This window comes from Electrophorus electricus, chromosome 4 (assembly GCF_013358815.1).
Source record: "Electrophorus electricus isolate fEleEle1 chromosome 4, fEleEle1.pri, whole genome shotgun sequence".
Classification (NCBI taxonomy): domain Eukaryota; kingdom Metazoa; phylum Chordata; class Actinopteri; order Gymnotiformes; family Gymnotidae; genus Electrophorus; species Electrophorus electricus.
Window position 1 is genome coordinate 17,082,483 of NC_049538.1, and position 26,456 is coordinate 17,108,938.

At 42.3% G+C, this 26,456-nt stretch overlaps 1 protein-coding gene and 1 long non-coding RNA gene across 4 annotated transcripts in view; one reads left to right on the top strand and one right to left on the bottom strand.

Annotated features, from left to right (window-relative positions):
* The window catches only part of LOC113580125 (SH3 and multiple ankyrin repeat domains protein 2), a 123,984-nt gene that overhangs the window by 67,114 nt on the left and 30,414 nt on the right, over positions 1–26,456 (top strand). For all 3 annotated transcript variants that reach the window (XM_035525480.1, XM_035525481.1, XM_035525482.1), the window contains exons 14-16: positions 12,232–12,313; positions 15,617–15,699; positions 17,293–17,417. In XM_035525480.1, coding sequence (XP_035381373.1) covers positions 12,232–12,313; positions 15,617–15,699; positions 17,293–17,417 — 290 coding nt within the window. The remainder of the gene's footprint in view (positions 1–12,231; positions 12,314–15,616; positions 15,700–17,292; positions 17,418–26,456) is intronic.
* Positions 13,855–15,526, bottom strand: LOC113580130. Its single transcript, XR_003410943.2, has 2 exons — positions 15,297–15,526; positions 13,855–14,155 (listed from the first exon to the last, which is right to left on the bottom strand). It is a non-coding gene; the product is annotated as an uncharacterized LOC113580130 (long non-coding RNA).

The following is a 26,456-nucleotide window of genomic DNA, read 5'->3' on the forward strand; positions in this document are numbered from 1 at the left end:
TTCTATGACCATCTTTCTCCACCTCAGGAACATTGCTTTAGATTAGGAAGATGCTCTCCTCACATGATGCAGAAAAGCTAGTCCATGCATTTATCACTTCCAGATTGGACTACTGTAGTGCCTTACTATCTGGCTGTACCATTACGTGCCTAACAAAGCTCCAGCTAGTTCAAAATGCAACAGCCATAGTTCTTACTAGAACTAGAAAATTTGATTATATTACTCATATGTTAGCTCCTTTATATTGGCTCCCAGTAAGATTTCGTATTGATTTATATAATACTTCTAATTACCTACAAAGCACTGAATGGTCTTGCCCCACAGTACCTTAGAGAACTCCTAGTGCATTTTGATTCACCACGTCTGCTTAGATCGAAAGGTGCAGGCTCTTTACTAGTAGCAAGAATATGAAAATCTATTGCAGGGGACAGAGCCTTTTCCTATAAAGATCCCAGACTATGGAATAGTTTTCCTGTAAATGTTTGAGACTCAGACAACAGTCTCAATATTTAAGGCTATGCTGAAAATCTATCTGTACAGTCTGGCATTTTATGAACTACTTCCTATCTTAGGTAAAGGTGTAGATTTGGGGGTCCATGAGCACTGAGAGTTATGGTAAACTGGGATGTTATGATGCTGTCACTTCACCTCTGTTGTCATTCAAGTTTGTTGACAGTGGTGGAGTGCTGATGTTCCAGGGTGCCCTTATGCCTGTAATTCCTTCTGGCTCTATCCTTTTAGCTGTGCTGCCATAGCTAGATAAGCTGGAGTCCATCTTTGCACATTATAGTGTTTAATTTGCTATTATAATAATATTTGCATATTATTATAATTCACACACCCTCGTACCTGGACATGCCTAATAATCTATTCTCTCTTTCTGCCAAGGTATACCTACCCGATGTCATGATTTTACTGAGCCTCAAGTCGCCTCAGCTGCCATGGCTACTCCCACCACTCCTGATATAGCCCAGCACACCTCCACCCCAGCCAACTACTTCTCCATTGCCCTTGATGAACATTCTCTTGAGGGATGGGTTTCCGACACATGCCCACCAGAGGAGGATGGCCCCCATTTCAGTCTTGCTTCCTCTCATGGTTTCTTCCAAATGCTCTAGGGAGTTTTTCCATGCCACTGTCGCCCTTGGCTTGCTCACTGGGGGCTTGGATATTTGTAAAGCTGCTTTGTGACATGTTTTAAAAAGTACTATATAAATACATTTGATTTGATTGACATGGGTACAGCAGGTCTGAAACATACCTAGGGGCTTCCTCATGTAGTGCTTAATAGCTTAGTCACAAATGTTTTAAAACAATTCTAAAAGCCACCAGTAACCAGTAAAGAGAGGCCAGCACTAGAGCATTATGCTCACTGTGCTTGGACATAGTGAGTGAATAGGCCGTTGGATTTTGTACGAGGTGAGTTAGTGGTGTGAGAGTGTTTGCCCCCTTCCTGATATCTTTTTTTTTGTTTGCCACACTTAAATGTTTCAGATCAAAATATTTTAATATTAGACAAAGATAAAACAAGTAAACACAAAATGCAGTTTTAAATGAAAGGTTTTTATTGTTAAGGGGAAAAAAAACCTAATAACTAAGTGGGCCACCCTTAACAGCAACAACTGCAATCAAGCATTTGTGATAACTGGCAATAAGTCTTTTACAGTGCTATTGAGGAATTTTGGCTCACTCATCTTTGCAGAATTGTTGTAATTCGGCCACATTGGAGGGTTTGAGCATGAACTGCCTTTTTAAGGTTATGCCACAGCATCTCAATCAGATTCAGGTCAGGACTTTGACTAGGCCACTCAATTCTTCATTTTGTTTTTCTTAAGCCATTCAGAGGTGGACTTGCTGGTGCATTTTGCCTCATTGGCCTGCTGCAGAACCCAAGTGCGCTTCAGCTTGTGGTCACAAACAGATGGCCTGGGCATTCTCCTTCAGTATTTTTTGGTAGACAGCAGAATTCATGGTTCCATTTACCACAGCAAGTCTTCATACCAACAGTAAAATATGGTGGTGGTAGAATGTTCCTTTTCTGAAATACTGTGTTACTTTTACACCAGATGTAATGGGACATATACCTTCCAAAAAGTTCAACTTTTGTCTCATCAGTCCACAGAGTATTTTTTCCAAAAGTCTTGGGGATCATCAAGATGTTTTCCGGCAAAACTGACATAAGCCTTTATGTTCTTTTTGCTCAGCAGTGTTTTTCATCTTGGAACTCCATCATGAAGGCCATTTTTGCCCCGTCTCTTTCTTATGGTGGAGTCATGAACACTGACCTTAACTGAGGCAAGACCTACAGTTCTTTGGATGTTGTTGTGGGGTCTTTTGTGACCTCTTGGGATGATTCGTCACGGCGCTCTTGGGGTAATTTTGGTTGGCCGGCCACTCCTGGGAAGGTTCACTATTGTTCCATGTTTTTGCCATTTGTGGATAGTGGCTCTCACTGTGGTTTCCTGGAGTCCCAAAGCTTTAGAAATAGCTTTATAACCTTTTCCAGACTGATAGATCTCAATTACTTTGTATCTCATTTGATCCTGAATTTCTTTGGATCGCTGCATGCCATCAAGCCTTTTAGGATCTTTTGGTCTATTTCACGTTGTCAGGCAGGTCCTATTTAAGTGATTTCTTGATTGAGAACAGGGGTGGCAGTAATCAGACCTGGGTGTGGCTAGAGAAATTAAACTCAGCTTTCCAAAGATGTGATTAAACCACAGTTAATTTATGTTTTGTTTTTTTTTTGTGGGGGGGCACCATCACTTTTTCACACAGTGCCATGTAGGTTTGGATTTTTTTCCCCTTAATAATAAAAACCTTCATTTAAAAACTGCATTTTGTGTTTTCTTGTGTTATCTTTGTCTAATATTTACATTTGTTTGAAGATCTGAAACCTGCATCTGGGGTCAAGCCCAGCCTGTATTGAGCTCATATCTTCTCATGATGCTCCCTGCTCCTCATCATTTCCATCCTCCTCAGGTTTCTCCTTTCTGAGGTACTCAATAAGCCCTTCATCACTTGGGGCCTGGTGTACTCCTGCATCTTGGTTGTTTCATCCTGGATAGTGGCTCTGATGCTCACTATTCCTCTGACTCCCTCCTTATACTTAGTGTACAGTCTCAAGAGTGCTGGATTTGGGATGAAACCCTCTGTGCATCATGAGGAGTTTCCTTGTCTTGATGTCAGTGGTTTCTGTCTCCTCCTTAGGCCATCTTATTATGCCAGTTGGGTATCTGATGACTGGCGGAGCATAGGTGTTAATATCCCAGATCGCGTTCCTCGCATTCACCTATCTTCTCAGGACTTGCCTCACTCTTTGTAGGTATTTGGCTATAGCTGCTTTCCTTGTGGCCTCTCCATAATTTTAATTTGCCTGTGGGATTCCAAGGTACTTGGTATTTGCAGATGTCTTCCTGTTCTAGGTTCCTCCCTGTCCTTGTAGCCATTAGACCACACAAATCCAGTCCAAATGACTTTCCGATGTTGTTGCTCCATATCCTGGTGAAATGGGTTAGTGAGTCAACGTCTGGTTCAATTATAGTGTACAGCTTGAGTCATCCATGTAGAGCAGGTGGCTGATGGTTGCGCCATTCCGTAGCCAGCATCTGTATTCTCTCTTGGTGATGATCTCTCTGAGAGGGTCATGCAGAACAGCAGCAGGGACAGGGCATCTCCTTGGTAAATTCCGTACGTCCAAGTAACTCATACTATTGGCTTGAAGTTGGCCTCTATGGCTGTCTTCCAGAGCTCCATGGAGTTCTTGATGGAGGCTGTGTCCTGTTGATGTTATACAGCCTCATTCATTCTAGGATCCATGTGTGGGGTATTGAATTAATTTAATATATATATATATATATATATATATATATATATATATATATATATATATATATATATATATATATATATATATATATATATATATATACATACATACATACACACACACACACACTATATATATTTTTAAAATATATACTATATACTAAATTGACAGAAAACATAAAGCATGGGACATATTCTAACCTTTATACATTTCCCTAACTAACATTTTTACCTCAAATCCAGATTAGCTAGCAATTTAAAGCTATAGAATCACAGGAGTAAAGTGGAAAATAATGATTAATTCCCACCAAATAAATTACATTACTCTACATTCCTTCCTGGTAGCCTGGCCCATTTCCAGATCATGCATGCCTTCTCTGTTTTGGCTTCAGTGGCATGCAGTTCAAGGGACAGTTTATTTGTGGCACACCTCTCTCTGACAGGATACTGTCTCTTGAGATACTGCTAGTGGATTAGGAACACCCTCTGTGGCTGGAACGCTGCTGGAATTGTCTGGTTCACATCAATCTCCACCTGAGAATCAAGCATTTGATTCCCCCTCCTCGGCATCAGCACTTGGTGGAAAGTCTACCTTCCACTGACCCTTCGGCTTGTTCCTCCACCTCACTGTCAACCTCATCCTGGCATCCATCACCCAAACCAGTAAGTATGCTCCTTTTGTCTGTTGAGTGTAATCATCTTGAGACTCATTAGTGTCTGGTGTCTTTGTCTATGGCTGGGAGAAGGCCATCCTGAGAAGGATGGAAGAGAAAGGATGGACAACGTATAGCTTCATTTTTTTTCTAGCAGATATGGATGGGGTTCCCAGCAGTCATGCAGCCTAGTCTCTTTATTTCACACATTACCAAGAACCCTGTCTCCAGGCTCAAATGATCTTGCTCTGGCCTTTCGATCATAGTGCTTCTCATCTTTTTACCTATCTGGACATGCAGTTGGCCTGATCATGTGCATGAGTCAGGCACTCCTGGAGGTCTCTGGCATACTCTGTATACTCACAAGCACCTGTAGTATGTAACAGGACAAACATCAGATCGACTGGCAACCTTTGATATCTTACAAACATTAGGAAAAATAAGACTGTGACTGGTGGAGTCAAGGAAGGAGCAATTATATGCATGTGTCTTTGCATCAACATATTTATGCCATTGGGACATAGGTTTGGTGGCAGTTTGCCTAATGTTTCTGCAGTGTTCTGTTGAAACTTTCAGTGGTGCCATTCCCTTGAGGGTGATATGGAGTGTCTCCACAGTACTTGAGCGAGCCGTGAGAAATGGTCACCAGTACGTTTTCTACTCCAACCTTGGATTTCTCAAGCATGAGAAAATCTATGCAAACTAACTCTAGGGGTGCACTAGTATGAATGCTGTTCAGTGGAGCCCTCAGCCTTGCAATGGGTGTTTTCCTGAAGCAGAACTTTTTGCACTGCTTACACCCTACTTTACCATCATGAAACATTTGCGGCCAATGAAAACGCTCTCTAATTAATGCAAATGTCTGATCAACTCTGAAGTGACCTCAGTCATTGTGAAGAGCAGCCTATGCTTGCAGCCTATGTTTTTCTGGCAAGACTAGCTGGTCCACAACTTTACCTTGGCAAGCTCTTATTCGCCAATACAGAATACCATCTTTAACAACTAACCTCATCCCCTCCTTGTGCAGTCTACCCCCCAGCAGCTCATCACCTACAAGCCTGGTACCATGCTCTTTACTTTGCAAGTCAGCAACAATCACTGGATCAGCTTTTTGATTCGCCCTGACTTCCTATTTAGTCATACCCAGTAAAACATCAGTGCCCTTCCCATTAAAAGTATCACCAGCCACCAGAGTTTGAACAGGTTCCATAGGACTTCCAGTGCTTTCCACCTGACTTGGTGTCACCCCAATAACCCTATTACCTCCCACAGCTGTATCACATGGGGGGCAATACACACAGTGTGCACATGCTCAACACAGTCTGGAACTCTCCATATGACAGTCTGGATAAGGCATCAGCATTGGAATTGACTTTTCCAGTTAGGTAGTTAATATCAAAATTAAATATGGCCAGTTGTGACACCAAGACCTGTCCAGTGGCATCAAGGGAGCAGTGGTAGCTCAGTGATTAATGTACTCAACTAGTAATCATAAGGTTGTCAGTTCAAGTTGCCACTGTTGGGCTTCTGAGCAAGGTCCTTAATGCTCAATTGATCAAGTTGTATTCAGTCATAATTGTAAGTCTCTTTGGATAAAAGTGTCAGTTAAAATGCCATAAATGTAAATGTATGCTTAGCTGTGGACATTATATACTTAAGGGGATTATTGTCTGTCAGTACTGTAAACCTACTGCCATAAAGGTGTTCAAAGAATTTATCTGTGACTGTCCATTTCAGTGATAAGAGCTCCAATCTATGACCAGGGTAGCAGGTTTCAGATGGGGGTGAGGCCCCTGCTCGCGTATGCTATGACTCACTCAGCATCTCCTTGGACTTGGGTCAAAACTGCTCCCAGACCTTCTCCTGTGTCAGCCTGCAGCAAGTAAGGTAGGCTGTAAACAGGATATCCTAAAACAGGAGCTGTGGTCCATTTGAAAGGGACTTCAACCTCACCAGGTGATTTTCCTCTTTTGCACCTCCTTGGATCTCCAGCTGTAAGATAGTAAAGAGGGGCTGTTGTGGAGGCATATCCATGTATAAACCAGTGATATACGGAGAAGCCCGGGAACTTCAAGAGTTTTTTGTGGTTTGTCAGCTGTGGCCAGTCTTTCACTTTGCTGATTTTTTCAGGGTCCTGATACCATATAGCCAAGATACTGTACTTCCTTCAACAACTGACATCTGAAGCTTCAATTTTAAGCCATGCTCTCACAGCCTCTTGAACACTACCTGCAGCCATTCTAGGTGCTCCTCAAATGTTTTAGAGAAGACAATGATGTCATCTAGATAGATGAGCAACCTCACAAATTTCAGGTCACCAATACAATGTCCTCAATCTTTGAAAGGTAGAAGTTTCATTCAGTTAACCAAAAGGCATACAGTTTCCATCAAATAGCCCCATCGGAGTGCTGAAAGCAGTCTTATGCTTCAACTTGCCAATAACCACAGGTGAGGTCAACTGTGGAGAAGTATTTGGCTTGTCCCAATGCCTCTAGTGTATCCTCTATTCTAGGGAGAAGGAAGGCATCTCTAGTGCTGCAGGAGTTTACTTTCCAACAGTCTATACAAATTCTAAGAGACCCACCACTTTTAGTAACCACTCCAATAGGGAATGAGTAAGGCCTTTTACTAGGGCAGATTATGCCGGCCTGCTCCATCTCCTCAATGGCCATCTGACCTGCTGGTACTGGGTTGGGGATATCCTTCTGTAAGGTAATCAAAAAGGCTTTGTCTCAACCAGTGTTATTTCATGCTGCAGTCTTCGTGTGCACATAGTCGAGAACAAGCTATCAGCTCCTTAAGGCAGAAATGCTGTTCACTGTTCTCAAAGGTACAACTACTGAGGTGTAGCACAGAAAGAAAAACTGTTTGGCTGCCTCTCCCTCCATTGCCTGTCCCACCTCTTTTTGCATTTCCTCCCTCTGGAAAAATGGTGTCACTTTAATGCTTGGAATCACTCATCGTACTCACTTCACCAGCAGATTCAGACATCTTCCAATACAAACTCAGCTGCAATAGTGGTATGTGGTCTAACAGTAACAGGGTTTGTAGAGAGGTTCATTACCCTAGAAGGAAAAAAAATCCCTTTTCCACATTGGCCAGAACACAAGCAACAATCAACCCATCTGGAAGCTTTTGGAAGGGCAAACTTTCAACTAATGCTGTTTATAGCATACCCGTGTGTCTTCTGTATGTATTACAGCTCAGATTTATTTCCTTACCAGGGGGGGATCTATGGTGTCCTGCAAGTATTACAGTGCCAATTGTACCATCTGTTTCTTTCTCATTGATTTTCACTACAGCTATCAATGCCACTCAGGAATACCACTCAGGGTGACTTTGCCTCACTTTGGAGAGGACCTGCTAACCATATGATGTCTGCTAACTATATGATGTAATTTGTTTCTGGAACAACAAATGCTGGGACATTGTTAAACATAGAGGAGTTGGAGGTCAATGTGCAGCACATCGTAAAATGGCACCTGCTGGCCCATTGCTATTTCTATGGGCATATCAGTGGGTTTGAGACTCACTGACAAAAGCCTGGGGTATTTCTTACAAAACATTTCAGGGATTGTTGTGACCTGAAATCCTGAATCAATGAGGGCCTGACACACATTCACTACCACATCTCTTTCATTACTAAGGCATTTCATTTTTGAGTGGCAGTTGCATAAACACCAGGCAGACTTTGCTGACAACCCATGGTTGCCCCAGTTACCACAGGTTCTAGGCATTTAAAGGCTGGTTAGTCTCACTAGCACTTACTGCTTAGCCTTGGTCCTGTCCTACCATAATAGCCCTGCAAAAGCGTGCAACATGACCCAGTTTCCTACATCTGTGGCAAATGAACTCTAGCTTGTTCTTAGTCAAACTTAGCAGTTCTACTACTGGCCTATTGGGTTTAGCTAACTTAGCCTCCAATTGAGCTAGCCTATTCAACTGCACTTCTTCTATACAAGCTCAGTGAGTTCTTACAAATCTGGGTTTTGTTTACCTGTGTGCTCAGGTTTTGGTTTGGGACCATGGTCTCCTCTTTGTGCATACATCTGACTGACTGGGTTTTCTTGGGCTTGGTCAGAAACCTCCTACTTTCATGAGCTAGGCCACGTACCACTGCCTGGAGCTCTCTAAACGAGGAGAGTCTTGACTTAATAGGCACTGTGCTTAGGTAAACATCCTTGTCATTTAATCCCTGAAAAAAACTGACGAATCAACTTAACATCATGGTCTGGGAAAGGCTAACCTTCATTCTGGGATTCTACGGCTGCACACAAAGTAGGTTCCAGTTCAATAGCATATGAGCAAGGTGACTCACCAGGTTTTTGGCTTTGCTCACAGAAGTCTGCAAGGGGGTCGACAGATATCTGGGCATCATTATATTCAGCTCATCAAATGCCCTAACTGACATCTGTTCATGGGCAGGTAAGTTCATCACTAGCATCCTTGCTTCACTGCTCAGGTAACAGACCACTGTGGCAAAAGCAAGATGGGGGTGAAAGCCTCCAGCATCCAGGAAATCCAGCATATCTCTGATCCAGTCATCTATGATACTATTATCAAGATTGCCATTAAACACCTGCACATTCTTTACTCGGTGTGTTTGTGCAAATCCATATTGGGGATAATGTCAAGCAACTGCTGGCATACTCAATGGGACCTGGATTTGCGAGAGGATGTGGCTGAGTCTGTACAGAGAAGAGTAGGCATGAGGACTTTCCAAGTGAGGAGTGGGAGGGCAAGCCATAGAAGTGACAGCATACTATGAGGGCATTGCTGCTGGGCTGGTGAAAGTGTGAGAGCTGACATAACTGGGTGGCTGCCCACATATAACTAAGTAGGCCTAGGTAGGGCTGGTGTTGCACTTTCTTCCATCATAATCTCCACTAGTTGGCCTGTTGACTTTGGCTATGAGGGATTCTGGATGAGTCCCATGGCAACCAGGGTGTATTGGGACAAGGTTCACTTGTGAGTAGGTAAAGGGGAGTTATTTAAGAAATTCCCTGCATTATTCTTTTGTCTCCCCTTTTATTTAATAGCTAAACACTTTTTCAGGAACCAATCCATTATTAAATAAAAGCAATGAAAAAAAAAAGAAGAAACTGTGTTACTGACACTCACTGCACATGCTATTTTTCAGCCTTCATATTCCACAAAGTGTATAAGGGACCTTCAGCGATAATCTCCAACATGGAGTCACTTCCCCCATGACACAAATTCACCCATAAAATTGTATGTTTTTAAAGCTTTAGAAGGTGAAATAAAGGGTATTCTGTCCAAGAGAAACAACACTGCCTTCTGATCTTCACACCTCAATCAGGTCACGTCACCAAAGATGTAACCATTCCTTTCTCTGCGGCCCTGCGTTTTGTTTGATGGAATAAAGAAAAGCATGGGATAGAAAACTGTGGTGTATCAGCTGGTTCGTGCTGCTTTATTGTAAAGCTCCTCTCTGTCTCTCGGCCCGTAACAGGCAGCAGTTTCTCTCTTCAAGAAATAAAATGGTTGTCGTGTCAAACAAGTTTAGTTTTTTAAAGCCGCTGATAAAACAAGTTACAGCTAGTATTATTAGCCCCTTCATTTTATGTTGTTTTGCTTGCACTAGACAGCGCACATAAAACTAAAATTTACAGAAAACATAAAACATGGCACATATTCTAACCTTTATACATCTCCCTACCTAACATTTTAAAGAAATAAAGTACATAAACAGCTTTTCGAGGGATTGAATAAAGTACATAAACAGCCAATACCTTAAATCCAGATTAGCTAGCAATTTAAAGATATAGAATCACAAGAGTGAAGTAGAAAATAATGATTGATTACTACCAAATAAATGACATAGAGGTTAATACATGTCTAATCTGTCCGAGACATTGCTGGATGTTTGATGTTTTCCAAAGATTAACATGAATTTTTTACAAGGATAAAATCAGAATTGCTCACCTTCCAGAAGTAAAACTATTGAATTTACGGAAGCAACGTCACAACTAAGAATAACAAAGAAACAGAACATGCTCCACTTAAGCAGTTCTAACTGTTAATAACACTACCTTACATTAACGTTAAGAATACTATCTAAACAATTGTAACTTGAGAACTGGTTTACTGGGAATCTGGTTTTGAGTTGTGCTTTTGCACATGAGCATTTGGAAATCACTCTGCATGTAGTTAAGCAAGGTAGGCTAATGGAGTGCTGATGAACACAAGTGCTACTCGTAGTTCCTTTTTTCCTTTCATTTATAAATTGGCCTAGCAGTCCACAACATGGAAAAGTTTGTAATACACCATACTGGAATATGATTAAAGATTCGTGGAACATTTATATCTGGAAATCAATGCAGTGGAAGAGTGATGTAGAAGCTAAATATAAATCACACGTACTTCAGTAGGAATTACATAAGAAATCCGATCACGAGCATTCGAGACATTCAAAATGCCAGGTGTAAATAATTATTTCTTTTGCCGGTCCCGTGTGATCACATAACTCAAGATGTATGTTAATGAATGGTGTGAATAGGGCCTTATCTTATTAGCCAGAATCTCCACTAAAACACACAGTTCAAAATGGTACATGCTTAGAATAGAAACATCAAAACAGTAAAGTAATAAAGCTAGCTACTAAATATGTTAGCTAGGTAGCTAACAGTAAATGCTAGCCAAATCAAATAGTTCCATGTCAAAACCATTACTAAATTACTCAACTGCGAGCTAACGCTACCACATATGTAAGCTTCACACCACCAGCTTAGTTCACTACTTCTATCGTAAAAACTTTTGCAAAATTCATAATACATTACTAGCTATTCATACGTTATCAAGCTAACACTAGGTTTCGCAAAATATCAATGTAAGCAGTAGAAATGGACAAACACATTTTGAAAGATCATACAACAGTCACATAATCTTAGGATCATTTTTTACAAATTATTCTAAAAATATAGCTAACTAGTGTTTATTTAGTTCATATTGACTGGTAAATATTTCTTCCAATTTAGTCACTGTTGTAAACAACCACACGGCTTCCTACATGGCTTCTTAGATGAGGCAGGTCTCATAGGGGAGGTAGACTGAGAGATGAGATTTAAGGCCAGACTTAATAAAATATGCCCAAAGTAACTACTAGGATTATTAGAGATATTAGAGCAAGAACATAACCAGACTCTTCTGGACTGTGGTTCTTCAGGGCAGCCAGAGTTTAATGTAAGACCCTGTAGGACCAAGAGGGCACAATGGCACCTTAAGGGGATTTCAGGCACTGTGCACTATCAGGAACAATCGCTTCTAGGTGTACGTTAGGCCTGGTCTTAGAATTATGGATTGTCCTGTGTACAAGGAATACTGAAAATACACTAGGTGGGTATAGTACATTCAGGTTGGGATGCTGATAAATTGTGCAGCGAAGGCCACCTGAGCAGGTGTGCTGAATGACTTTGCAGGTGTACTGACACTTGCTGTGAGTCTCTGTGGTGAGTATATTGAGCTGTAACACTTGGCTGGGCCCCAAACATACTGATGAGCACTTGGTTTTTCAGGGCTCCTCTCTTTCCTCCCATGGCATCAATTACATCGATTTGTGTACAATTCCTGTGGGAGTCTCTCTTGACTTGACTCAGTATGATTTGATTTGGCTGACTGACTCCCAGTTAAAATAGTGAAACTGATTGATGATATAATTCTGTGATAAGGTGACTGATTAAGTGCTCTTCCATTGGTTACCGATCATGTGCTTTTATTGGTTTTATCCCAGAGGGCCGAGTGGACCGGGCAGACAGGAAGAAGCTGTTCAGACACTACACTGTGGGCTCCTACGACAGCTTCGATGCCTCTAGGTACAGCCTTATGACTGTCTGCTAAATGTGTGTGTGTGTGTGTGTGTATGGGTGTGGAGTTTGCATTACTGCAGTCAACAAAAGCATTATAAATCAGAGCCTCAAAACAAAACAATGAACTCCTCCACAGTGCCCTCTATTAATCTGGAAATATTTGTATCTTCAATAGTGCCATGCTGTGACAAAATGTATGAATGAGTTAACAGTATTATCTTAAACCAGGCCTGGACCCCCACCCCCCCACCCCAGGGGACTGAGGAGACTGTACCGCTCTCTGTTGCATTGCTGTGAAATACCTCTACTGACATTTGTAGACAGGAACAGAGGCGAAGGAAAGAAGAGGAAAATCGTGTGATGCCACAGAATCTTGTGTGACGCAAGACGTCTTTGCAGCTGGGCAAAATGCTTGTGTGTGCTGCTGGGAACACATTTTCACTGGGTTTTTCTTTTCTCTCATCTATTTTTGGGGTTGTGAGCCAACTCCTTTTTTCCTCGCACTTTGCTTTAGAGAGCCTGTGATGTGTCCGGCAGCAACAGGGTCAGTAAAACCAGGACAAATATGTGAATTCTCTGCTTGACAAGCTCCACAAAGAACTGGTTGGAGGCAGTGACCCAGGAGCCATGCTCATCAGTCTGGGCCTGACCATTACACCGTGTAATGGTGTACACCATGTACATTAGTAACCAGGCTCTAGGCCACACCAGTCACAGGGCTCTTGTTTAGGAATGCACCCAGGCAACTATACAGAAATGCATTAATGAATGCAGTGTTAGCTGCCAGAAAACCATATGAGAAGATCTTGAACTGTACTGTGCTGTTCTGTTGTATTGTATTCTATTGTACTGTATAGAGTAGAATCTTCCATATGAAGGAGAACTGGGCCCATTCTAGAACTTTCTAGAACAAGTATTCTCTCTTGTAACATCACCAGAGGTACAGAGGTTTTTCTATGAGAGAGTACAGTCTTCTCTAATCTCCTGGACAGGGTGTACTTTTAGGTGTTAGGAGTTAACAGAGTAGGAATGCCATTATTTAGCAGCAAACCCAACCAGTATGAACTGTCATTGGTGTTTCCCACCAATTCTGTTCCACACAACACCATATATAACACGCGACTGCATCATTAATGTCAAATTGACAGCATCAGTATCAAGGTTGAGAAAAGCTTGAAAACGCAGGCTTGTTGAGTCTGATGGAGAAATTTATCGAATAGTGATATTTATTCCTCACCAACTCTGAGCTAAGTGCACTTCATAGTTTTGCAATGAAATTGTTTTTTTAATGAGATCATTTAAAACCTGCTCTTTCAAACTTGAGCTGAATTTCCCCAGGGGCTGGAATGCCATGACTCCTCTTTTTGAGGAAATATTCATCTGGGTTTTTTTTTTTTTAAAACTGACAGAAGGTGCCATTACATTTTGCATGAACTGCATACTGTCCATGCCAGGATATGGAAGGGGGGGGGGGGGGGGGGGGGGGGATCTGATAGTTTCACTGAATACATCATCTGAATAGGTCAGCAGTAACAGGAAGTCAATAATCGTTATTTGTCTAGGCCTACTCTGGGCTTTATTTCTTTAAATTATTCATTGTGATGAAAGCGATGCCTCTTAAGTCATGCTGACTTAAAGAATTGCTGAATTTACACAAATTGTTACTGATCTTTACACGATGCGTTCAGGAAACAGATTACGGTGTATGACTACTGTCTTAAGTTAGATTGCATTGTCCGTAATTTTGTTTGTCTTCTTCTTCACCCTTTGGGCTGGTGAGTTGGTCACCACGCTCCTCAGAAGATATAACAGTTTAGCTTCCGCAGTCGCACAGCGGTCGTTCACGCGCTGTAAAAGAAAAAGGAGGACACGACAATTGCAGCGAAGCTTCGGCATAGCAAAGGAGAGGACAACCGTCGGAATTTACATGCGTGTTGCAGCGGTGTCAGATAACCTGTCTCTTGCTCCTGCATCAGCGTGGCGTCTTTAAAAACAGATTGCGTTGCTAAGGCAACTAAGCATCCCCCGCGCTGTTGCTAGGACTGCAGAAGTATCTATCTATCTATCTATCTCTCTCTCTCTCTCTCTCTCTCTCTCTCTCTCTCTCTCTCTCTCTCTCTCTCTCAGACACACACGTAAACATAATCACATAGAACCCAAACAGAAAAAACAGCAACTTGCAACCTACACTATAAGTTCCGATAAGGCGTATATCACGAGAAGTTACATACTTTACAGTTTTTTTTTTATTGCGCAGGCAATGACAACGTCATACAAATCGTGTAAGCAGATTCTACCAGTGTTTTTGCCACCGTTACGTAAACGGGCAAACTAAAGAGGATGCTGACGCGCCCTGGAACAGGCTGCACTCCCTTAGCTTACTGAACTGTACAAGCGACAACCGGAACTGCTGACAGCCAGCTGCATCGACAGGTCGCGACGGGGAAAAAGCGAGAGCGAGCGCTAAGAAAGAAACAAGTACGGAGAGAGACCCCTGGAAGGAGTGTGCGCACGAGCGCTACCCGTTCATCACGACATGAATCGCTGCGCTACAACATCTTTGTAATTGATTTGACGGATCCGGAGAGGGTTGTATAAATTTTACATCGGCTGAAAGTTTTTTATTAACGCACATTCTTATGGACTACATGAGGAGCGCTCTAAACGTGCCTAACGGATCCTTTTCTGCCTCTTACACTGCGCGCGTAGTAGAGAAATCCTAGTTTTGTCTTGTGTTGCCAAGAGCTGCGTTAATGAAGATGTCATTCACGTGCAGCCAGCCGCTTCTTCTTTCACCGCTCCGTCGATGACTGGAGAAGCACGCACACATGCAAGATCTCGCGAAACGGGCCTGCGCTTTCATGCTGCCTTCATCCTCCCATTGCCTGGTCCTACTGCTGCGTGCACTCATTTACCTGCTCTGTTTTCGCTGCCCCGCTCCTCATCCGTTGCTGCTTTCATAATTTATTTAGTTGGTAATGATTCTTACCGACGTCACACTGTGTCGCTGGCTCGGGCCTCAGCGCGTCGCTCCCGCACGGGTGACGGCTCTGTTGTCTCACGGAAAAGGAAGACAGGAGGTGGCGTTTTTCGGGGGATGCGGCCGCCGGTCTGGCGTGTCGTCGTTCGTCGTCGTCACCCTATTAATTTAAAGTAGAGTGTTCTGTCCCCTCCGTCCCACCCGTCCCCCCGCCGCCCCGGGTGGCCGGTGACTGTCACCATGAACCTGCACTCGGGCCGAAAGGCGGTGGCGATGATGAGGATGATGGGATGTAATAACGGGCGCTACGCGCGCAATTTCCTCCACAGTGACTGCGTGATAGACGAAAAGACCGTGGTCCTGCAAAAAAAGGACAACGAGGGATTTGGGTTCGTGCTCCGAGGAGCTAAAGGTAAGCCTCCGTCTCTTCCTGGTTCTCACCTTATGTCAGCATCCCCCTTCACACCCCTCCTGATGAACGCACAACACCCACGCCGTGTACTCAAGAGACGGCAATGCCCCTTCATCTTGCTATACAATCTCAGCACCACTCTTCTGTCTTTCTGTTCTTATCTGTTCATATCTGTAGGCATGTTCTATACAGTTATAAATTTAAACGTGGCTGTGTTATCACTGCTGCTGAGATCATGGACTTGTTGAATCTTTCTTTTTGTAGTACTGTTAAACTTCAGTTAAACCAGCTGGGCTTGTTACTTTTTTCTAATGCAGTCCTTCCTTGCTCTGATATATCTTGTACATACCACATGTGTTCTATCTCTCTCTCTCTCTCACTCTCTCTCTCTCTCTCACACACACCCACACACACACACATACACACACAGTGTTTCAGTGAGTGCTTGTATGTTTTCCTTCAGATTTGAGAGCCTGAGACACTAACATCAGCATGAATATACTACAAGTGTATATTCATTCATGAATATACTACAAGTGTATATTCATTGTTGTATGATTTATCCCACTATGTCATCTTTAAATATGCAGAGTTGAAACTGTGAGTCAGATTTGTTTAACTATGGTCTATCAGTGCTGTCTACTCTTGCTCTTTACATAAGGAAAAGAAGGAGAGAAATATATAGAGAGAAGCATAGTGAGTCTACTGTTTCTCTGTCCATATCTCCTACTCGCTCTCACAAACACTAAAACTCCCTACTGTGTGTGTGTGTGTGTGTGTGTGTGTGTGTTACAGTATGGTGTGATGAATGTGAAGTGACACCGCTGCTTTTTGCATCCACAAGGACGGAAGCTCAGCCCAAGTGCACAGAGAGCACTGTGTGGTGTGTGTGTGTGTGTGTGTGTGTGTGTGTGTGTGTGTGTGTGTGTGTGTGTGCGCGTGTGCATGCATGCATGTGTGTGTGTGTTTAAGGGGTTATCGTTCGGATACACAAGTATTAATTCTGCTCTTTGCATATACTTTGTAAAGTCTGACCAACCTACAAAACATATACACCATAATACTTTCATGACCTCGTTTGTCCTTTAGAATTACTGCACTTGATATACTGATTTATGATATACATGATTTGATATACATGATTTGATTTTGGTACTCAGTATACATTTTTAAGGTGCCATTGTGAGGTGTTTTATGTTTTATGTTCCATGCTCTGGAACGTCTCTTGTAAAAATTCTATGAAAATAGAATCAGCAAATAGTTGGTTTGTAATTGTTCCATTCACAGTCCATCTGGGGGCGCTGTACCTCTGCACCAGGGCTTTGCAGTGCCAGCGGATGTATTTTCTTCATACAGCTCAGGGTAAACACCTGATGGCCTGACCTAAAGGTCTTAGAGCAGGGAATCCACAAAACTACACTGTGCATGGGTTTTTTAGCACTCCAGGAGAGAACCACTGCCTTAGCCTTTGCTCTAGATGAATATGCTAATTTTGCATATCTGCTATTGTACCAAAAAAACAGAATTGCATAATTTGAGCAGTAGCCTAAGCACTGACCCTCCCCCCATTTCTTCCCCCCACCCTGACCCCAGCGGACACGCCCATCGAAGAGTTCACTCCTACTCCTGCTTTTCCTGCCCTACAGTACCTGGAGTCAGTGGATGAGGGAGGGGTTGCCTGGCAGGCAGGGCTTCGGACAGGGGATTTCCTCATTGAGGTAAGATTTGGGCAGCATTTCTACTCCCATGTCTACATAGGCTGACTTTTCGCTGTTGGATCCTTGTTGGATTGTCATTTTTGCAGGAAAGCTAGTGGTAACACTTCTAAAGCATTCTTCAAAAGGATACTATGGAATAACTGTATTAGAAGATGTTAGAGTGTGGGATGTAGGCTCTTAACCTAAAATGCTTATATTCAAAATGGCTTACTGACTGGTTTAAAAAATGTTGCATATTTTTGTGGCAATAGGTCTTAGGTTGTCTGTTCACAAATGCAGAATGTTAGCCAATTACTGTGCTCAGATAATGAAAGTTGACATATAATATTCTTGTTTTAAGAAGGATGCTGTACATAACTGCAAAGTATAGCATATTATTTAACTTTGTCAAATGTTTGTTGTGAAAGTGGTTTCAGAGAGTGTCTCCCTGACACTGCTCTGGCCTGTGAAGCTGGCTGCAAACTGTCCAAAAATAGTGCAGTTAAGTGTCACTATGAGGAGTGGCTTTCTAAAAAAGGTTGGTTTTACTTGAGTTTTTGATATACAGGAAATATACAGTAGTGGGAGCTCTGGCTAAAACCCCTCTGTCTGTGATTGTGTCTGTATTCCTTTTCATGCTGTCTTATATAGATCAGCTGTGTTTGTAATGCCAGCAGATCACATTCAGCAGTGGTGTGTAAGAGGCCATGTAGAAAGGGTTTTCCATCCTATAAATGCGAGCTTTTCTAAAGCAATGCAGTGTGCTAACACACGCACACACACACACGCGCGCACACGCGTGCACACATGCACACACACTCTCATCAACTGCAGTACGTTTGTCTTTTGCGTAATGATTAGGAAGAGCTGCTATTAGGAGAAGCACTGCAGTCCCAGTTTGAGAATAAATGGAGCAAGAAATGAGACGTGGCCGTTTCCCTTCTCTTTTTATTTGTTCTCGCCATCTTTCATGTTCTCTGCTTCTCCATGTACCCATCACTGTGTTTCATGTGCATGCTCTCATATCTGTTCTTTATTTTTAAATCCTTCTGGTCTCTCCCTTCCTTTCCCCACTTTTTAGATGTATCATCTCTATCTGTTTTATTCACACACACACACTGTCTCTCTTTATCTTTCTGTCTTTCTGCCCTTCTCTCTTTACATCTTACTCTCTGTCTCTGTCTGTCTGTCTCTCTTTGTCTCTCTCTGTGCTTCCATCTGTTCTTTGAATTCATCCTCTTACCTGACTTCTGTTCTCTCACTCTGGCGCTTAAGCTTTGTATCTATTTTGCTTATTTGTTTATCCATTCTCCTCCTCAAGCAATTTGTAGTGGTCCAGCCTAAATGCACACACACACACACACACACACACACACACACAGACACACACACACACACACACACACAGACACATGCTTGTGCACCCACAAACACGCATTCTGTCAAACGCAGACGCACACACAGATGCCTACATGCTCAAGTGTCAGTACTGAAATTCTTCTCATTGGACTCCTGGGTTCCCGTTATTATTTGCAGGACACCCATGCCACCATTTATTGATGTGTTCACAGCAATCAGTGACATGGGCTTTATTACAGTGTGGGTGTGTGTGCATATGTGTGTGTGTGTGTGGGTGTGAGTGTGTGTGTGTATTTAGGCTGGACCACGACAAATTGCTTGGGCGCATTTGTTTTCATAAAGTAATGGCAGATGATATGTAAAACAGCAAAATTTTCGTTCACATATTCCCCATGTTTAGTCAAGATAAACAAGGATAATAATAGCAGTACAGTGACATAATCTGAAGGCTGTGGTGTGTGTGTATGTGTGTTCATATGTGTGTGCAACTCTTGATGTTGCCTTAGAAAAACACAAACAATGGCATACATGATTTAAAGCATTGCATAACTTAGCATTAAACTTTCATATTCAGACCCTACAATTTATGCAGTTCTGTATATGTGTTTGTGCGTTCATGTGCACACATGTATGTGTACTTGTGTGCTCATGTGCATGTGTGTATACTTTGTGCAGAATGTGTGTCACACGGTTGACTGGGTTGGAGATGGTGATATAATCTCATATCAGAAGGATAATTCAGCATCTCTGCCATGGTGGTGGCTTCTCTGCCTTCCTCCATGATGGATGGGTCTGCTGTGGCCGTGGACAGGCACTCAGCTCTGTCGCTGCTCTGCATGCAAACTGAGCATTCATTAATCTCTCTCTTTGCATTCTGCTCTCAAAAAGCTGGGCAGTTATCAACTATGCGATTGGATATTTATATCCTCAGTTGGGCCCTGTCCTCCCCTGAGGGCTCTTTCTGTGTAGGGTTCAGTACAGTGCAAGGTTTCAGGTCCGGTACTTGATAACGCACTACCCTCCTAGTTAAATCCTCTCAGGCTGTTATCTTAGTAGGCAGGTAACTGAGCTTTGTTAAAATGTATGAATGGATGGAGTCAGGGTAGGGAACATGCCACTCTCTGTGTTTTGCCCAAGTGTTACCATCCAGAATTAACACTTTGTAGATGTAATCCTGTTCCTTTGCTCATATGAAAAGCCACAGATCTACATTTGTTCTACATGTAAATTTGTCTTGCATGAGTTTGAAGTTTTACAGTGCAGAGAGTATTTGAGCGTGCTCAGTGCAACTACAGATTGATTAGTAGTTTGGCCCAGCAGTTGGTTGCAGTATGTAGACTTGTGATCTTCTGAAACATGCACTGGTGCTCTGTCTTTAGCACTCAGACAGATGGCCAAACCATGCACTCTTTTCCACCTTTCCTCTATGACCTCCTACAAGATGATATACTGACCTTGCCTGCACACTGATTAAGCACACTCCAGAAAAGGCCCTCGGCTTTAGAATGTTCTGAAGGGAAAAACAACAAAACTGATGAGCCAAATGGACCAGTGTGAAAATGGGCAAGAACATTCTAGAGTTCCTGCCATACACAGCAACACGTGTGACTCTGTGAGATCACTGGCAGTGTTTGTTGGCATTTTCTTGATCATTGTGGCTTCCTTTTCCTCATTTTCCAATAAAGGCCAGTAATTGGACATTTAAGATTAATGTTCCTATGGAATCCAAGTAGCCCAGTAATACTTTTTTAAGGTACAGTTTACAGTTTTATTATATGTGTGTGTCTATAAAGATAGATAAGTTAAAGTATAAAATGGAAGTGTGTGAGAGAAAGAAAGAAGGGTGAATTTCTGAGACATTATTAGGTTGTGCTGCTGTAGTTTAAGTTTTTGTAGCGCCTCAATGTTTTAGAGTCTGTTTGAAACACAAGCTGAAGTAAAAAAGAAGCAGTCCCTTCTTAAGCAACATTGCCCTGAATATAAGGCTCATGTACCTATTCCTTGTCATCTTTGAAGACACTGTCTATGGCAAATGTACCCCTTTGGGTGATGGTGAAGCTACTGGTTATCAGCTGCATTGCTGCATTGAGTACAGCCCATTATGACTCCAGGTCTGTCTCTGTCCTTCGCTAATTTTCAATCCAAGTAAAAGTTTCCAAAGGGAAATGGGAACTGAAACAAAGCTTTCTTGGCAAAAAAAGATTTCTGATCTAATATATTTATTATCATATGCCGTGTTGTATAAGGTATGTAGACTGCTTTGAAAAGACTTTAACTAGTTATGTGCATGCATGCATAATTTGTTAATGAACCAAAATCTGTGCTGCCAGTGGGGTACTTGGTTCAAATCAGACCAATGCTACATCTGCTCATTTCATGGATGAGGGCCTGAGTACTCCTGCTCTCTGGGGTGGCAGACTGCTTTACTTCCTCTCTCCTGACCATCTACAGAACTGGACAGTCCAGGGCATCGGCCAGAATGGTCAGAACTTGCCAAAGCCCACAGCGAACACTCAGTGTCAATACTTTTAAATAAGAACATGTACTGATTTAAATGCAAGTGGCTACAGTACATGGTGTCAAGAAATAATAAAATTCCAAAACTAGGGATGGGATCTTTCATGGGTGTATAAATGATGTGGACAGCTGTGACTTTTCAAACACACCCAGGCTTTTCACATGTTTCTTGGCTATTTTGGTAAATAGTTCTAATGAAGCTATAAGAGTTATAAGCTAACTGTTTAATGCTCATTGTTCTCATTCACTGAGGCTAGTGACGGTGCATGGCCAAAAATGCTTGTTCTCCTATGGAACAATCCCTAACAGTCTTTGATCATTTGTATACAAGGCAGGTCATGTTGATACAATGCTCTGAAGACCTTCAAAGCTTTGTTTAAAGATGTCTTTTGTTTAATAAAAAAAGCTCTTTAGTCATTTATGGGAATTATTAATATCATTTAATCACTGAGTCTAGCATTAAGGCATGCCACTGCTTGTCGTGCTGGGTGTGTATGTCTAGCACTGTCTGCTGCCTTGATTTATCTGCAGGTGCTTCTTTTCTCACAGTTATGGAGTAAATTCTGGATATTCCTGTCAGTGCTGTTCAGAGTTTATTTTATAAGTTATCACCCACAGTATATATTCAGTATATATATTCAGTATATATTCTCTCCATATAAATACAACATATCAAAAGCTTTTTGTTGTGCCAATTATATCACTATATTATCATTCACAAAGCACTGAATGTAAATTGTAACACTGTCCATAGTGCTGAACCTGGTTGTCTGAATACGTTTTGGATTAATGTTATTACTATTGTTATGATATGAAACTCATACATATAACATTTATTAAGGTATGGAAGCCTTTACCTAAGTTTCAGAAATTCAGAGTGGCACAAGTTTTCAAATTTTAGCACATGCAACCAACAATCCTTTGTCAAGGCTTTAGTTTGAGTCACTTTTAATCCAACAAAGTACTGACACTTTACTCAGAAACATAGTGAAAGTTAATTTTAAATTGCATAGCTATTTGTGATACTGGTTGGTGTGTGTTCATCTTCTGCTGAGGGACTGCGTTTCAGTAGAGCTCTTCAGGCCGGCGTTTCGGTCGAGCCCTTCAGGCTGGTGCTCTACGATTGGCTGCACTGCTCTCCTGAGGCAGTTAGCCCTCGACTCACCCAGCTACTGCTGTAAGAGGCAGTGAAGGGAGACTGAAGCATCCACCCTTCAGTATGTTCTTTTACCCCATGCAACACTGATGTAAACCTGGAGAAGGGCAGAAGAACAAGGGAAGGTGAAGTATGGTCCTTTGTGGTTTGTAGTGACCCACTTGGAAAGGCTGCCAGATATCGTGCTGGGTATTAAACAGAGTGGCCTGTGGCTCAATCCTCTGTTACCTGCTCTCCGAGGTAATAGGCAGCAATATCAGCCTACACTTATACTGCTGGAAAGAGAGCATGGCCTTGCAGTGTCCAGTGTCTTCTTTTAGGGGCTTGGTCTGCTTAGAGCAGTATTTGCTCCATTTGTACTTGTTATTGTATTGATATTGTATGGACACTGGATAAGTGTAGGTACATTATTCAGCTAGAGAAAATCATGGATCCTAGCACATTAGTACTGCAACATAGTGGTAGCTCAGTGGTTAAGGTACTTGACTAGTAGTCAGAAGGTTGCTGGTTCAAGCCCAACCACTGCTGAGTTGCCACTGTTGGCCCCCTGAGCAAGGCCCCTAATGCCTCAATTGCTCAAGTTGTACTCACTCATAATTGTATGTTGCTTTGGATAAAGGTATCAGCTGTAAAAAAAAAGACTACTGTTTAGCATCAACTAATGACTAACATTGGAAGAAAATATGTACAACTGCAGGAATTAATTTTCAAGTGTACATTTCACAGATTAACTCAAGATACACAGGTTTTATATTTTACGGCATTTTTGTCTGACACTTTTGTTCTAAGCAACTTACTGTAATTCTGACTGAAGGCAACTGAGGGTTAAGGGCCTTGATCAAGGCCCAACAGTGACAAGCTGGCAGTGGCCTTCTAATTACTAGTGAAGTACCTTAACCACTGAGCCACCACTGCCCTGATTTTATGTTTGTTTTGCCTTTTCACGTTCATCTCTGTTCATTTTTCAGCTATATGAATTTATCCACATTTTTCAGTCGGTGGGAAGTTCCTCCTTTATACTCTGGCATTTTTAAAATTACAATTAGTCAACAGCCAGTAGCCTGTGTTTGGTCCTTAAAACTCTAGGAGCGCATTGGGTCCTTTGTGGATGTCATACAAAACCCACAACTGCAAAAGGCAGAAGGACAGCTAGGATGGCATGAAGCAGCCTGTGAACTCGAAAGGGTCCCAGCAGCATTGTGAGGTTACTTTTGTTCAAAGACCTTGCTGCCATTTGAGGCATACTACTTTGATGTGGTAGCTACACAGACACATACATATACACACACACACACACACACACACAGAGACACACACACACACAGACACATACTGTTATTTGTTACGCATATAAAAATAACTCGTGTTGATACGACTATGCAGTTGTAAACAGTTGAGGAAAATAGAGGTCAGATGTAGAAGTGAATGAGTGAATTTGTCCAATTTTTCCTCTAAGTCCAACCTGGTGAGCTCAGAGACCCCCTTTGGTTCACTCATGTCATAACACAGCCAGATCTGAGCACTGATTGGACCAAGCTGCCTGTCACTCGCACTGTAAAATGTCACCCACGTCCCCTCTGCATGAGAGGGAACCCGCGCCATACAGCGGCGCGACACTTCTCCTCCCGCTGCAGAGCAGAATGTGAGGCAACGGTCGCCCTGGCAACGGCCCGCACGTCTTGGACCTAGGGCAGTGCATTCCAAGTGTACTCTGTGACATTGACATAGGCAGATACATCAGCATATAGAGGAGCACAAATGTCCACAGCAATGAGTATGAGCTGTGTGTTTCTAAGACCTTCTGGCTAGTCTATGTGGACTTTATAGCTAGGCTATGGTCTTAGGCTGTAGGCTCACTGAAATTTGAGGTTTTACTAGATTACTGCAATCTTGTATTACTCCATACCTTGTCTAGTAAAACTATACACTGGTGAGTTTTCACCCTGTTTTGCTCCATGAATTCGTTATGCCCACTGGAGGTCATTTCTCCACCCATTTTCAGTTGAACCAATCAACATGCTCTGGTGAGCTACTGTCCAGCCCAGTGGTAGGTTTCAAAGATAGATGACAAAAAAGGACAAAGAAACAAAAAAAGCACAAATTGTATAGGGGAATATACATACGTACTATGAAGGAGTGGTTTGAGCTCATAGTGTTTAACAGTGAGGTTTCATCACCATTATGCTTGTAAATATCCTAGCATATCCATGCCCCTTTTATGCAGTCTGCCCAGACATCTATGGAAAGGGTTTGCCTCACATCTTTCCTGCATTCTTTCTTTCACATCTTTTCTGCATACTTTCCATGCAATTTAATGCTAATATTGGTGGACAACTTTGTACACTTTAGTTCATTAGTTTCTTCAGGACATGGGTGCAACGGCATCACATAATTTCTTTAGTCCTTAATGTTTCTCGTGTTTATTGAACATACTTCTCTCATTTTCACGAGCTCATACTGATGGCTTCTGGCTGTTCCCATCTACAGCCAAAGGAGTGCTCTCAGATGTGTAGTGCTGCCTTACTCCTCCAGTGTTTGGGACTGGAATATTTTGATCCTCTGGTTGCTGGCTTTCTAAATGTAGAATCTCTCATTGTTATTGTGGAACAGAGTATCAAAGACCTTTCGTCCCTGTATTCATGTTTAAATTTGTTTTTTGATATCCACTCCCATCATTCGAGGTTCTGTGGTGGTGGAATGATGCCCTGGTGTAATAGGGTTGCTTCTATTTTTAGGTACAGTGAGGTGATGTCTGTTTTTGTGAAGTCAAACACTTTCTAAGCTAAAGGAGACATTTCATGTTGACACATCAGTTCCAGTATTTTTTGTATCTCACAGTGATGAAGGTTTGTTTATCCGGCCTTCGTGTCTATGGAGAGTGTCTTCCTCATGCAGTGACGTCTGCAGTAGCATGAATCACCACTGCTAGCTTTAACAGTGCGTCACAGGAGACACACACACACACGCACGTATAGACAAACATACGCACATGTGTGCGTGCACACACGGACACTCAGACATACGTGTATGTGCACACGAATACTGAGCTGTGGGGGGGGGGAGCTGTAAAGCTTTAGAGGAAAAATACAAATATAGGAAGACAAGCTGAGTAGCTAGCTGTGGTAATCTGTGAACATACAAACCCTCTTCCAGTGTGGATTTAACAATGAACCTCCCCAACATCCACTTTCTCACTCTCACCCACTCTCCATTTCTCTCTTTCTTTCTGACACACTCCATTTTTCTCAGATAAGAAGTGTAAGGATTATCAAGGGGCTTTAGGTGATTGTGTGTTTTTTTTTGTGTCTGTGTCTGTGTGTGTGTCTGTGTGTGTGTGTGTGTGTGTGTCCATTGACTGCAGCTCTTGGCTCTTGGCTTCTATAATTAGACTGGTAACAGTGGGTATGAGAGAGTGAAAATTCCTGAGCTGGATATCACACACAGACGCACACACGTCCAAACCCAAAGCAAGTGAGGAGACAGCAAATTACGATCACCCTTCATCTGACAACATATTGCACAACACTGTAATAGAGCATATCGAAAACAGCTCCATAACCAGTGGGCATCATTTTACTGTGTCTTCGTTCTGTGGTAAGCAGTATGCAGACACAACACTACTGTGCTGAAGAGTGCACTCTCTAAACCTCATGAGAAAGCACTTCCCCATAATAGGACATTTTGAAATTTTGCTTCTCTCTGCTGGTTTATGCAGGTGTGATTTTACATAGGGCATTCCAGACACCTACAGCATCTACAACTTTGACCTCTAGAACTCTTGGTTGTTTCATATCTTATTAAGATTAAAATAAACATAATCTATACATAAAAAACAGCATTCTCAATTTTAGGAAGACACTACCAAAGGGTTGTCCTTGACAACAAACAGGCCTCACATAGAGAGTGGTAAAGGCAGGGGCATTCACTAAATAATGTTGCAAGTGAACAAAACAAAAGCATATGGTAAAGGACTTAGTAAGTTATAAAACACCAAGGCAGATACACGGCTGGGCCATACTTGGTTGTAT